The sequence below is a fragment of the Eucyclogobius newberryi genome, unplaced genomic scaffold (assembly GCF_026437365.1).
Source record: "Eucyclogobius newberryi isolate DKJ021-1_F unplaced genomic scaffold, fEucNew1.0.hap1 SCAF_7, whole genome shotgun sequence".
Lineage (NCBI taxonomy): Eukaryota > Metazoa > Chordata > Actinopteri > Gobiiformes > Gobiidae > Eucyclogobius > Eucyclogobius newberryi.
In genome coordinates this window covers 19,582,472-19,596,760 of record NW_027316389.1, presented here as the reverse complement: position 1 = coordinate 19,596,760, position 14,289 = coordinate 19,582,472, and the positions used below count along the sequence as shown (strand labels likewise).

Genomic DNA, 14,289 nt, shown 5'->3' with positions numbered 1-14,289 from the left:
TGCAGCTATTGACTTTTAGTAATCAATTTATCATTTATTTAATTTATCAGTTAATTTTTTTGTACATTCCGTAAACCATTTAAAAGCATATTAAATCATTTTTTAAATAAACGTTATAGTTCATTGTAATAAACAAATAGTTTCTGCCTAAAAAAAACACATTTTATTCTTAATTTCACATAAGTTTGTCCCCAAAACGGCAACATTTCACTTCACCAGTCACGTGTTCTGTTTGAACATAAAGAATATGTAAAGAATATATATAAAGGGCTAATTAACTTGTCACCAGACTGTTTGTAACAGTTACAGTATGAATTCATTTGCGTTTCTGTCACATAAGTAATAAGTGTAAAACATTGTGTGTGGGACAGTGACGCTGGTGTTTGGAGCGGTGGCTCTACATTTTGCATTTTGTCACTTTACGGCGTTGGCTCCGCGTCATCACGGACTTTCTGTTTCACATCAGATTATTATAACACGGTCGTGGTCCTCCTGCTGTTTCCATAGATGTATTGGCTGTTTCAAGGCGCCGCAGAGTGAGGAGCAGAGTGAGGAGCAGAGTGAGGAGCAGAGTGAGGAGCAGAGTGAGGAGCAGAGTGAGGAGCAGAGTGAGGAGCAGAGTGAGGAGCAGAGTGAGGAGCAGAGTGAGGAGCGGGGGTCCGTGGCGCAGCACCGCGCTCTTTTACACATAAAACTCTTCCCGGTCGCACCTATAAATAGATCCATGAGTCGCACTCGTGAGTTTAAACATGCCGCTCTCTCTCTTTTGCTTCAGCTGCTTCAGGAAGAAGCTCCGTGGGAAACAAAAGCGCCAAAACTCGTTCCATGCGCTCCACGCGCCACAGATTCACGTGTTTTTAATCAAATATGTAAATTAAACAAAGCATCGAGGCAATAAAATAATAATCAAAGCTTTTTTGTAATCAAATTATTCGATTAACTCGAGTAATCGGTTACCAGCGGTTACCACGACAACAATTTGTCCTATAATAAATGTATTCTTGAATGCTATGATTGTGTTTTGCGGTTCTACGTAATGATTAAAAAGATTAATTAATTAATGATTGAAAAAGTAAAAAAAAAACGTGTCATTGTATTGTGATCAAGTGAATGCACCCACAGTTCACGAGTACGCTCTAAAACCCTTTATTGCTGTTGTCAGGAGGAGATATGAATGAGACGCTACACGAGGCAAAAATGAAAACAAGATTTTAATTGCGATTTTAGAAAATGACATGAAGTGCAATGCGTCGTTAGGTAGTGTCGCCTTCAACTTAAAAGGATGAGAGAGATCGTCACATACTTATATTTTACAGTACAGTCAGTATGCATGAGTACCAAAGCTTTCATTAATCCAAAAGCAAAACAAAAACTATAATCTGACCATGCAGTTTTGGCGTAGGAAAAAAACACAGGGATTTGAGTTCAGCAGCATCAAACGAAATATAAAGACGAGGGTTTACGCGCTCAGAAAATGTGAAATTTAAAGTACAAGTGCAAAGAAACGACTCGAGTGGGAACGAGTACTCGGAGAAACTACTACTCGAGTAAAAGTAATTGTGAGAGCAGCTTTTAGGACGTGAAATCTGATCAGTCTGTGGAGACGCAGCCTGAACAGAAGGTGATAAAAGCAAGAGGAATGCTGTGGAACGCCATGGAAACGAGCAGAAAAGTTACGCGCTGCGCCTTTAACACTCACTGGCATTCCTTTATTAGGTTTATCAGAAAGTTTTAGAAAGTTTTGGAAAGTTAAATGTGACGGCCAGATTCAAAAGGTTCTTTACATTATGGTCTATTGTTTGGACGATAGATTGAACTAAACAGACTTCATTTTGGTTCTTACGATTATATTGTTACAGCTGCGTCGAGTTGAAAGTGCGAGCCATAATATTTCAGTGACTTTTCCCACCAAATAATATCGCTGCTGTTCCATTTCCATAAAGCAGAAAACTGACACTAAATAACATTTGTAGTGGCTCGGACATTGCGGAAAAACGGAGTAACAATGATCTGGGCAAGAACGAAACCGGGTCTAGAACCGGGTCTAGAACCGGGTCTAGAACCAGGTCTAGAACCAGGTCTGGAACCAGGTCTGGAACCAGGTCTAGAACCAGGTCTAGAACCAGGTCTAGAACCAGGTCTGAAACCAGGTCTAGAACCAGGTCTAGAACCAGGTCTGAAACCAGGTCTAGAACCAGGTCTAGAACCAGGTCTAGAACCAGGTCTAGAACCAGGTCTGGAACCAGGTCTGGAACCAGGTCTGAAACCAGGTCTGAAACCAGGTCTAGAACCAGGTCTAGAACCAGGTCTAGAACCAGGTCTGAAACCAGGTCTAGAACCAGGTCTAGAACCAGGTCTCAGAACAGCACCAGGATCGAATGACTTCCTGCATAGTCATAAAAAATAACAGATTATTGGACTATTGCATCCAAAATGTTAAAGATTACGCATAAACTCTTAACTTAAAACAACTGTAAACCTAAAGTTAAGCAAACAAAAAACCTCTTAAGACTATTAACATTATTTACTACATCTGTGCCGTTTTACTTTCCAAACAAGACCAAAACAAACCCATCGAGCGGCGCTACGATGTGACCCCCAAACGCAACTCCAATGACAGCGATTCTCAAACTTTAGCATTTAGCAATTAGCATGGTTAAACCGTCTTTATTAGGCTTTAATTAGGCCATGAACACACCGCATTCTTAATCTGTTGCGTTGTTGTTTTAGAATTCAAAACAAAACAGAAACTCCATGTTTAACCTCGTCGTTTATCGTAAAGAAACGTTTGATATTTAAATTGTTTTTCCTCGCTTCGTTGGCGCCGACAGAAAAGAGGTGGAACTTCAGCGCTCGCAATCGGAAGAATTGAACCATAAAAGCGTCTGAAATGTGAGGTTTACGGGTCATGTCTTTGTCATTCCCATTCACTTGACACAAAAACTGGCACAAAGTTCAACGTCTTCTCTGTCAGTCAAACCAAAGAAAAAGTGACATTATTTTGTCGCTGCAGCTTCAGAACGCGATGGAATTATTCAGACTTTAAGGCTCGAGCTGAACATGACGAGTTTGTGGAAGAAAGAAATAAGAAATAATGATCATTTTGAACATTTGTGGATTGCACGTTCGGATATTTAATTCAAAAACGGTGCATTTTCTACGAAGTTACATCGATTTGACTGATTTCCGTCTGAAATTACGTCACGATCAAATGCCAAAACGTGAATGCTAACCTGTTCAACATGGACTAAATCGGGTTTGGATCCAACCAAGACCAAGCCGTGGTCCGGACTTGGAGAACTGCTGCCACGAGAGAAGCTTTTGGTCATTTAAATGTAGATTTCATTGCACAGAATCAGGAAGCGCAGATGTTCGAGTAGCGCGGCGAGGACTGGAGGTCACCCAGAGGACGCACTTGGACTGGTTTGGATCCCGGGTCTCGGGGTCTCAGGTGTGGACCAGGACTAGGCCTCAGATTCCAGGTCTTCTTGCGCGGCCCCCTCCGGCTCCTCGGCCTCTGATTCCAGTAACAGGAACTTCCCGTCGTTTGTTACAGGCATGTTCCTCAACAGCTCGGCCAGCGCGTCCGGGTCCTGAAAGACCAACCAAACAACAGCTTTTATTCAGCCAGTTCATTCGATTTATTTTTGTAATGCCCAATATAACGGCCGCGGTTGCCTCGAAGGACGACGATGAAAAACAAATCGTATTTTCCGCACTATAAGGCGCATTAAGCAAAACAAAACGTGAACCACACAAAATTGCTTTGAGGTCAATAAACACAACCAGAATTAATCCATATATAAGGAGCACTGGATTACAAGGTGCACTGTCGTTTTTTGAGAGAATTAAAGGCTTTCAAGTGCGCCTTATAGTGCAGAAAATACATTGATTTGTGTAAAATTTCATGTGAAAACGGCTTTTTTAGTCTGTGTAGAATTTGTTTTCTCTGGAGGCTGGCAGCTCTATGTTCACTAATACAACAGATCCATGATGGCGACGCCCAGACAGGCTTCTGGAACAAGGTGAGTAACTCAACTGTGAATTGTACCTGCATTTTGGATGGATTGTCGCTTATTGATGACATCATGGAGGAATTCACTAAAGACTTTTATTTATCAAATTTTCTTCAGAAATTGCACTTGACTGATGTAAAACTATGATACATACACTTACTACTGCTTTTATACCAACAAAGTAATAATTAGAAAATCTTGAAAACCTACAGTACAATTACAGCAGAGCATGATTTAATTTAATGACAAAAAATGTAAGGAAAAATATTTATCGAAAAATTTAGAATTTCCAACAACAAATAATGTTTTGGAATGCTTAAAACCTATTAATTTTGTTTAAATGATTAAAAACTATTAGCAGTTTTTTAAAGTTTAAATGTGTGTTTTGGACTGAAAACAGCCACATTTAGATACATTATCACATTTAGCAAATAGCTCATTGTGCCTTTAATACATTTTTATACATTTTGAGTTTAATCATTAAAATGTTCAAAATGTCTGTTGTAAATTGACTGGACTTCAAAGTGAAATTGCCATAACATTTTCTATCAACTTAAAATATGTCTAATGAGCATTAAACAAATAATAAAAAAGAAAACTTCATGCTTGACTCATTACTTTGTGGTCTATATATTCTGAAGAACTCGCAATACATTTGATTTTTTTTAAAGTTTGTGGTGAAACTTGAACTTCCAGAACCAGATGCCCTGCCACTGTTGGTGTTTAAGTAATAATATTTGACTTTATGATTCCACCTGTTCACATGATCTTCCATCATCATTAGTGATGGCCAAACGCCCCCTAGTGGTGTATTTTATGCTAACCTGGTCTTGGGTCTTTTACTTCCTCCATTTTGTTTGTAGCGCTGCAACTTATTATTCCATTGAACACCGAGACATTATCAGCCAAATACAGTAAAATATCGTATCTGGAGGCTTCTAGATTGAGAATATTTACAAGTAAATTGAACATTTATTCTTTTTAGACATTTCTATGTAATAAAAAGGTCCTTTTGCGCGCATTTTAGTCCAGATGACGACGATTGAAACATCGAATGATCACGATTAGTTGCTTACTTTTGTATTTTGACACCAACTTGCATAGATTGTAGATTGTTTTTTGACCCGAGATACAAGTTTCGACAGTATTTGCTCAAGTACAACACACTATTTGCGTATCTTTTCGTCCACAACGTCAAACAAAACGAGACTCATTTCCTCACCTTCTTTGCTTCCGTGATCTCCTTGGCCAAGTTCATAGTGAAACACACCTGTGGATCAAGAGGAAACATGTCATGGAGACGCTCGGCACACGATCGTACTTCACATCGTGTAACAGTGTCTCGGCGTGCACCTTCTCTCCCTCGGTGTTGCTCTCAAAGATGTAGGCGCTGTAGGCGGGCCGGCCCTCGCCCTCGCCCTCGCCCCAGTCCCGGCCCTCCACCACGAAGCCCATGAGTCGCCCGTTCTCCTGGTGCGCCGCGAACTGGCTCACGTCGCCGAGCTGGAACTGAAAACGACGCGGGTTAAAGAAACTCGCTCGCTTTCTGCGTGTTGACGTGGCGACGGCGCGATACTCACGGTGATTTTGTGCACTTGCGTCTGCGGGTCGATCAACCTGAGGGGAAACGAAGTCAAGACGGAGAGGTTAGTTTGCAGACGTGCCGGGGAAAGCAGCGGGGTAAAAAAGAAGATAAAACAACAAGGGGGAAAAAACTGCACTAGTAGTCAAAATGAGACCGCCGTGTGCTGTCTGCGTCTAATTATAAACATATTTTGGAAAGCACTTTGTTCACCTTGAGTGTTTTAAAGGGGCTCTGTGCATAAAGGTTGATTGATTAGCATTACAGTGATGGCAAAGGTCCACTGAGAAAACAAAAAGGACGCAAACGGTTTGAAATGAACTACCGTATTTTCTGGACTATAAGTATAAGTCGCACCAGCCAAAAAATGCATAATAGAGAAGAAAAAAACACATATAAGTCGCACTGGAGTATGAAATGCGGTTGCGAGTGCGAAAGTAACAAAAAGTCGCACCCCGGCCAAAACTATGAAAATACAATAATTCTATTTTTTACGTATTTGAGGCTGTAAATATCAGGTACAGCACCTTTTAAAATAGAAACATGACGTCATGTTAACTTTTACTGTTACGATTATTGTGATAAAAAACATCATCATTTAACAATTATCGATTATTATTGAGACTGTGACCAAACAACTGTGAAATCTTTAATTTTCTCTCATTCCCTTGGTCTGACATGTTATACTTTCTCAAGTTTGTGAGCGGCTTCACGAAACTGAACTTTCTGTAAGACCAAATAAAGTTAAAAGTGACAAAAAAACTACCAGAAATATGAAAGTTTTTTACATTTAGGTCATTTTTCTGGGCTGCATATTGAACAAAACGTACTTAATTTTGCTTCTAAAATTGTCACGAATCGTATTTTTTGGTTCTTACGACGATATTGCGAGCTGAAAAATCTAATAAATTAATCTTGACATCCCTACCCTCTAAAGTGTCCGAATCCAGGACAAACCCGCATGAATCAGTCATAAAACACTTTAGTTAAATCTTATGATGGAGGAAAATCATCATAACGTCGTTGCATCCTTGTCACCTGATGTCGTTGCTGGTGACCATGAGGTGCGACTCGGTGGTCTTGAAGATGTTGTGGATGGCGCGGGCGGCGAGCACCTGCCGCATGGCCTCGTAGATCACTTCCTGGTTGTTCCCGCAGCGCACCGCCATCGAGCCCAAGAAGCGCACCTCGAACACCTGCTGCAGCAACGAGTCTGCGGGCGGGAAACGGGCGAAATGTGGGTCCGCAACAGGAGAGGGCGGTGTGCAAGACGCCTGATTACAATTCAAACTAAAACATTTATCAGTCTGTATTTCGACAGTCGCACTATATTTATGTCAATACAGCAGAAATGTGATAAAACTAGTCTTTAAACGTATTAGCTGAGGTTTAATTATCAGGCAAATGTGAAATGTTTGTAAAGTGAATCACAAAAGTGCAGAAACATCACAATATACCGTATTTTCCTGACTATAAGTTGCACCTTTTTTCATAGTTTTGGCCGGAGTGCGACTTATACTTATATTTATACTTATATACTTATACTCCAGTGCGACTTATAGTCTGGAAAAAAAGGTACTCTTATTTGAACGATTAAAAACAAAAGTGAAAAAGTGTTGCGTTCAATCAGCTCTTTTTGTAGCATTTTAATTTTTTTTAACCATAAATCAAGTAGATTATTATTCAAGTAAAAAGTATGATTTGACAAAAGTGCTCCAAGTGCAATTAGTTTAAATGGTTTGTAGTACTAAAAAAAGCTGGTAGTATTATTGGTTGCAGTAATAGTTGTAGCAGTAGTAGTTTCTTCTTGAGTACAATGTGAAAGACTCTCACATACTTAATGCTTAAAGATTGGCGTTTAGATTAGTTAAACCAGAACTAAGTCACATTTTGACCTATTCGAACGTCTCTATGATGGTTAAATATGTATTTTTGGGGCGTTTGAAGTGTCGTCGCCCCCTGCCGGGAAACCAGCCTTGTAACATTTGCCGAAGACTATTCTCCTGAGAAACCCTGGTCCTTTTTTTATATTTAGCCACGTAAGTAGTGTTTAGCAAAGATTTTATGTCTGTTCTCTGACAGTGTAGTTTCGCTCAGGAGCTGCAGGGGGGAGCTCTATCGCTAGAGTTAGTTAATTCTGCTTTAACTGTTGGCTACAATCAAGTCCTTACAATAAAAACACAAGTCAAACACGGTAAAAACAAACACAAACAGGAAAAAAACAATGAATACCGTATTTTACGCATTATAAGGCGCATGGTCAATGAATGGTCTATTTTTGATAATTTTTCATATATAAAGGCGCATTAAGTGAAACAAAACGTATACCACACAAAAACGCTTTGAGGTCAGTGAGCACAACCAGAATTAATCCGTTGTTTTTTGAGAAAATCAAAGGCTTTTAAGTGCGTCTTATTGTGTGGAAAATATGGTAATAAAAGCAATAAAATGCCACTGGGATGATTAGTTTAAAAAATCGAGTCGTGGCAAAGCACTGAATATATCATAAATAAGCAGTAATTTTATCTTAATGAGTTCAATAATTACCATCGCTCTCTGACAAACACTCGTCGCCCGTTTCTCCAAAAGGATTGCTGCGTCTGTCAGAAAGAAACACAGACGAGACAAAACAATTAACCTCCTGCTACGAAGCGTTAGCAAACATCCTCGTCCTGGAATGAGTCTCATTTCAGCCCCATCAGAGCGACACGCCCCGTCGACAGCCCTCGCAAACATTGGAGTGATGTCAGAGCTTAGACCAGAGTCTGAACGTGCATCGAACTTTACTGGGAAAATGTCATTGTTTTCTTTCTTCTTTTTTTTCCAATTACAGCTGCTTTTATTGCCACAAAATTGGTTTGTTTTGTGGCGTGACTCACAAGTCTCCAGAGAAATTCCCACGTTTGATGCCATTTTGTGGAATATTTAAGACAAGAGCAGTACGTGGCTCTTCTGATGCCGCCAGCTCGTCTCTATGTTCATGATTTGCCGTCTGGTTTCTTCATAAATAAGCGTTTAAGGTGCGTTCACACTTGAACCACATCTAAACCAGGACTGATCCAGAACTAAACCTGCACTAGAACAGGACTAGAGCTGGAAGAGAACCCGATGAGAACCCGTTGAGAACAAGACCAGAACCGTACGAGAACAGGATTAGAACCGTATAAAAACCCGTCAAGAACAGGGCGAGGACAGGACTAGAACCGTACGAAAACGCGCCGAGAACAAGATTAGAACTGTACGAAAACTCGTCGAGTACAGGACTAGAACCGTACAAAAAACCGCCGAGAACAGGACTAGAACCGTACGAAAACGCGCCGAGAACAAGATTAGAACTGTACGAAAACTCGTCGAGTACAGGACTAGAACCGTACAAAAACCCGTCGAGTACAGGACTAGAACCGTACAAAAACCCGTTGAGAACAGGACTAGAACCGTACGAAAACGCGCCGGGAACATGACTAGAACAGGATTAGAACTGTACAAAAACCCGTTGAGAACAGTACATACATTTTTATTTATTTATTTGTCTATGGGAGTTTTTATTTATTTATAGGAGATCTTCTACTGAAAGTGTTTTTCAGACTTCCTATAAGTGATCTGTTCTTCTGTATCTACCTCTGTATCTACCTGCGTTGCACCAATGAAATTTCCCCATGTGGGACAATAAAGGAATATCTTATCTTATCTATGACGGGTACAAAAACCCGTCAAAAACAGTACTAGAACTGTACAAAAACCCGTCAAAAACAGTACTAGAACCGTACAAAAACCCGTCGAGAACAGGACTTGAACACGACAAGAACAGGAACTGAACCGAACGAGAACAGGGCAAGATCCAGACGAGAACACGACTAGAACCATACGAAAACCCGGCGAGAACAGAACGAGAACAGGACCAAAACCGAACGAGAACCCGAAGAGAACAGGACAAGAACCGTGCGGAAACCCAGCGAGAACAGAACGAGAACAGGACTAGAGCATGACAAGTGTGAATGCTTCCTTCCGTCGGTCGGGTCGCCTCTCCACAGATCAGACTTGTAGCATTAATTGCTCTGCAGCATTTGGATCGTTCATGTTGAACTTGACTTCTGCATCGCTCGTTGTTCCACACCTACTTTAACGGCGTTTCATACGCTCATGCACTCGTGTGTTCTCCGCACCTTCCTCCTCGGTTCTGGTCCATGAACTCGGAGGCGGGGAGCGTGATGTCAAACTGGATGGGCGTCCCAGGAGCGATGAGGTCCTCTGGCTCCGGAGCAGACTTCTGAGGTCCTCCGGTGACGTGGACTCCTCCTGGTTTAGCTCTGCACAGAAACAACCAGTTACAAATACACAGAAGAATCATGAAAAAAGAAAATAAATCAGGAGAAACAAACCCAAAACATTTGACAGTTAAAGAACCTCAGACTCTAGACACACAACTGGATAAACACCTTTACTTGTACTCAAAGTGCTTTATAATGCAGTATTCATTCCCTCCATATTCTGGAAAGTCTGCTTTACACCAAATATAGATATTAGATGAGGATCATTTGGAAAAGATGTATAAATAATAAAAAATAAATAAAAAAACAAGATTAATAACAATTGCTGGAAGACTGAAGATATATTTTTTTATTTTATTAAAATTATGTTACAATTGCATTTAATAAGCTAATGCGATGCACTCCTACACCTCGACTGTGACGTGTCTTGGGCCTCACCTGTCGGGGTGTGGTGGGCCTCACCTGTCGGGGTCGGGGTGTGATGGGCCTCACCTGTCGGGGTCAGGGTGTGATGGGTCTCACCTGTCTGGGTCGGGGTGTGTTGGGCCTCACCTGTCGGGGTTGGGGGCGCCCTCTTGCCTCTTCTCGAAGCTGGTGATCGGGGTGACGGCCTGGATGGCAGTTTGGTTCAGCCTGATGGCCACAGCCTGGCAAACAAAATAAATAAACTGTTGTGATATTGATATTTTCCTAATAACAGTAAGTTTTAGGCCAAGAATACATTAAAAAAAGATGATAATTTATAGCAACACGACGTAACTTTGTGGAGGTTTCAATAGTTAAGTTAAAACACCACTTTGGAACATTCTATACATAATGTTAAATATGATATCAAAGCCAAAGTGACATGTTTCCGTGCAATAAAACATCCAAAACCTTTATTTTCCAAATTCTTTGGGCTAAAAGGTTACGCTGTGTGGCTTTTTCAAGTCGAGAAAAGCAAAGAAGACGAGGTTCACAAAAGCAGCAGTCGGAGCATGGAAACCATAGTAACGGTAGAATAGACTGTTACCTCTGGATTGTCGGTCAGGTAAATCTGTCTTGATATGTTGTTCACTGTGCAGATCCACTGGGGGGAAAGAGCAACACGTATGAACAGGTTTTATTTACTATACAATGGCTGATACAAGTGACACAAGCAGGATCAGACGAGGGCTGTCGCGATAAAACACGTTACGGGTTACCAATTATTGTGATAAAAAAACGATTATTCACAATTACAGCAGTGAAATCTTTTCCCAACATGTTACTCTTCCTCAGTTTGTGACCGGCTTTATGAAATCAACTTTTTGAATGACAAAATAAAGTCAAAATGTGACAGATAATTTGCACGAACAGTAAGCTTGACATTTCTACTGCTGTACTTTACTTCTGTGCGACATTCGTATATTTTAAAAAGTCAATAAATAAAGTTGAAAAAATGAAAAAATAAAAATGTACCAGATAAAAAAATAAGTTTACAATTTTGTTTGGACAGTAGATTAAATTAGAACAACTTAAGTGTGCTTCAATTGTGGTTATCGCCTTTTAGTTGCCACAATTACCGTATTTTCCGGACTATAAGTCGCACCAGCCAAAAAATGCATAATAGAGAAGAAAAAAACATAACTTGCACTTGAGTATGAAATGCAGTTGCAAGTGAGAAAATAACAAATAATATCGCATATAAGTCGATCCGGAGTATAAGTATACAAGTATAAGTATAAGTCGCACCCCGGTCAAAACAATGAAAAAGGGTGTGACTTTTAGTCCGGAAAATATGGTATAATGTGAGCTGATCGATGAACCGAATGGTCTTCACGTCTTCACGTCACCTGAGTGAACTCCAGGTGAACAGCGGTTTGCCGTTTGTCAGGACTTTTAGAGGGGAAAAATGCACTTTCCTCCAGGGACGTGCCAGAGCGTGAAATGGATGTGATATTACGTCTGACTCCGGGTGATTTTGTTGTGATATTTTAGCACATTTTAGCACATTTAGACTTCTGATGTTTGTTCGCCTCTTACGCACATTCCGCTCATTTATTCAGCCATTTCAGCTTCCTCTTGTTTTCTTTGCTCCTGTGGCGTGTTATGAATGATAAACCCACTGCTTTCCACTTCTAAACACCACTAATAAATGAATGAACACTGGTGACATGGATAAAAAGAAAATGGAACAACTCAATATAAACTCACCTCTTCGTATTCCTTTTTGCTCTCAGCTTGAAGTATCATTGACCTGTGGGTACAACGCGATAGGGTCAGTACAAAAACACCATTTATCACCTGTACTATCATTTTTCGCTGGATACCAAATGCCACGGACGCAAGTACTGATCACAGTTTCCTGAAATGTTCCCAAATGTGATCTCACTGCAACGTATCGATCAAATAATAATCCTACAATACAGTGTCTGGGATCGTTTGTGGTCTTTACCGTTAAGATATAAAATACTCCCAAATCCCATGAAAATTGTCAATACTAAATACGTTAAACTTAAAAAATAGATTAAAGAAAATAAATTAAATACATTTTAAAAATAAAAGACAATTGTCAGTGCTAAATATGTTAAACTTAAAAAATAAAATGAAGAAAATAAATACAAACATTCTAAAAATAAAAAATACAAGAAAATTGTAAGTGTTAAATATGTTAAACTTAGAAAATAAGTAAAATATTGAAAATAAATACTAAAAAATACAAGAAAATGATCAGTGCTTTAAATGTTTTTATGATTGTTCTTTGTTCTGCCATGACCAGGAGGTTTTTTGATCTTAAATAAAGGCTAATAAATGAGTCAAATGAGTGCACACACGTTTTCCCGGTGGAGGAGGTGATTTGGAAACAGTATCTTCTGTCCTCACACTCCACGGCCATCACCGAGCTGTTGTCCAGGTCCAGGACCATGCCCCCCGCCACGGCCCCGCGCGGCTGGCACATCAGGTTCCCCCCCTGGGTAAAGAAGTACAGACGGTCCCAGGCTGTGGTCACGAGGCCTGTTTTACTGTGGAATAAACCAGACACAACATTACTCATTGATCTGAGGTGGTCCGGACAAAAACAGGAGATGCAGGGGATATACTGCAGGGTTTGGTCAAAAGTATCAAAGAACAGATACGAAACAAGGCAAAAACTAGATACTCATATGAGCAAGTGTCTAAAGAAAGCACATTTTAACACGGCAGAATGTGACCTTTCCTGAACAGTTTTAGAATGATCTGGAGCTTTATCAAATCTTGTATAAGACCACAGGGGTCAATAAAGAAAGGATTATTAGTTTGTGCGGAAAAAGGGCCATTACCAAAAAAATTGATGACACAAAGTGCGCCGACGATTAAAGACATTTGACCAAATGAGACTTTTATTTTGGAATTAATGTGCCTTAACCTTCGTTTCCTTATTTTCGTTTTACTTATTCTGTTTTTTGTGTTATTTTTAAATTAACAACAATAAAATATTACAAAAATTAACATCACATACAATCGCAAAACAAACACAAACAAAAACGCAATCAAAAACTAAATAGAACCAAATGACATTGTTACGTAAGAAAAAAAATCTGACAAAAAAATTTAAATAAACCTGAAACAATTATTTCTCTCTGTTTTTGTCGTCTTATCTTTAAAAAGAAATCTTCATGCCAGCATCTAAAACTTTGAACAAAAAAAAAAAAGCTTTTATTTTGCATTTAATTTTCATTATTCTTTAAATTAAATCTTAATATTCACATTTATTTAGTGGACAATTTAGCATAATTTAGCAGCATTGTTTACATACAAGTTAATACAGCTGCTTTACATTTGACATTTGAACGCAGCATTAGTCCTGACCTTAAGAAAACAGAGTCAATAGTCGTTAGTTCACAAATACCAAGTCATTAATGAACCTAGACGCACATAACCTGCTCCTATGTTATATAACCGAGATGGAACTCAAACAACACAAGGAAATAAACTGTGTCTTTTCTATTATTCCGACAGTCCACGATGTGTGCTCTTAAAGCGTCTCTAGAAACAGCAGCTCAGTCACATCATTCTCTGTGGAGCCTCTAATGTTTTGTTGTGTTGTTTGCTTGGAAAATAGATTACACTCGGCTCCAAACGCTATTCCCCAACTCGCAGCACAAAACTGTCATTTAGCCAGTTCATTTTTTACATTCACTTTGTTATTTTTTACATAATTTCTGCTGCTGTAGATGCGGGTGACTCTGGACTCTTACTAACTGTTCAATTTAAGTTTTGTGGACATTTGAAGTAAATAAGCCATTACTAGGGCTGTCAAAGTGAATGCATTAATCGTAGAAAATAGACGCATTAATCACAGACCAAACGGCTTATAGTCCGGAAAATACGGTAATGACATTTTAAAAAGCGCACTATGTGATTACTCCTATTACAAAAGTGTAGTGCGTGTTTTTTATATGTCGTTCTATTGTAAATCACT

General features: G+C 39.6%; 1 protein-coding gene across 1 annotated transcript in view; it reads right to left on the bottom strand.

Moving 5' to 3' along the window:
- Nucleotides 1-1,192: 1,192 nt before the first annotated feature.
- Nucleotides 1,193-14,289, bottom strand: part of appl2 (adaptor protein, phosphotyrosine interaction, PH domain and leucine zipper containing 2) — a 34,269-nt gene continuing 21,172 nt past the window's right edge. The window contains exons 11-21 of the mRNA XM_072435208.1: nt 12,662-12,850; nt 12,042-12,084; nt 10,879-10,935; nt 10,419-10,513; nt 9,762-9,905; nt 8,146-8,198; nt 6,637-6,811; nt 5,597-5,633; nt 5,370-5,525; nt 5,239-5,286; nt 1,193-3,593 (exon numbers count right to left, since the gene is read on the bottom strand). Coding sequence (XP_072291309.1) covers nt 3,465-3,593; nt 5,239-5,286; nt 5,370-5,525; nt 5,597-5,633; nt 6,637-6,811; nt 8,146-8,198; nt 9,762-9,905; nt 10,419-10,513; nt 10,879-10,935; nt 12,042-12,084; nt 12,662-12,850 — 1,126 coding nt within the window. The 3' untranslated portion in view covers nt 1,193-3,464. The remainder of the gene's footprint in view (nt 3,594-5,238; nt 5,287-5,369; nt 5,526-5,596; nt 5,634-6,636; nt 6,812-8,145; nt 8,199-9,761; nt 9,906-10,418; nt 10,514-10,878; nt 10,936-12,041; nt 12,085-12,661; nt 12,851-14,289) is intronic.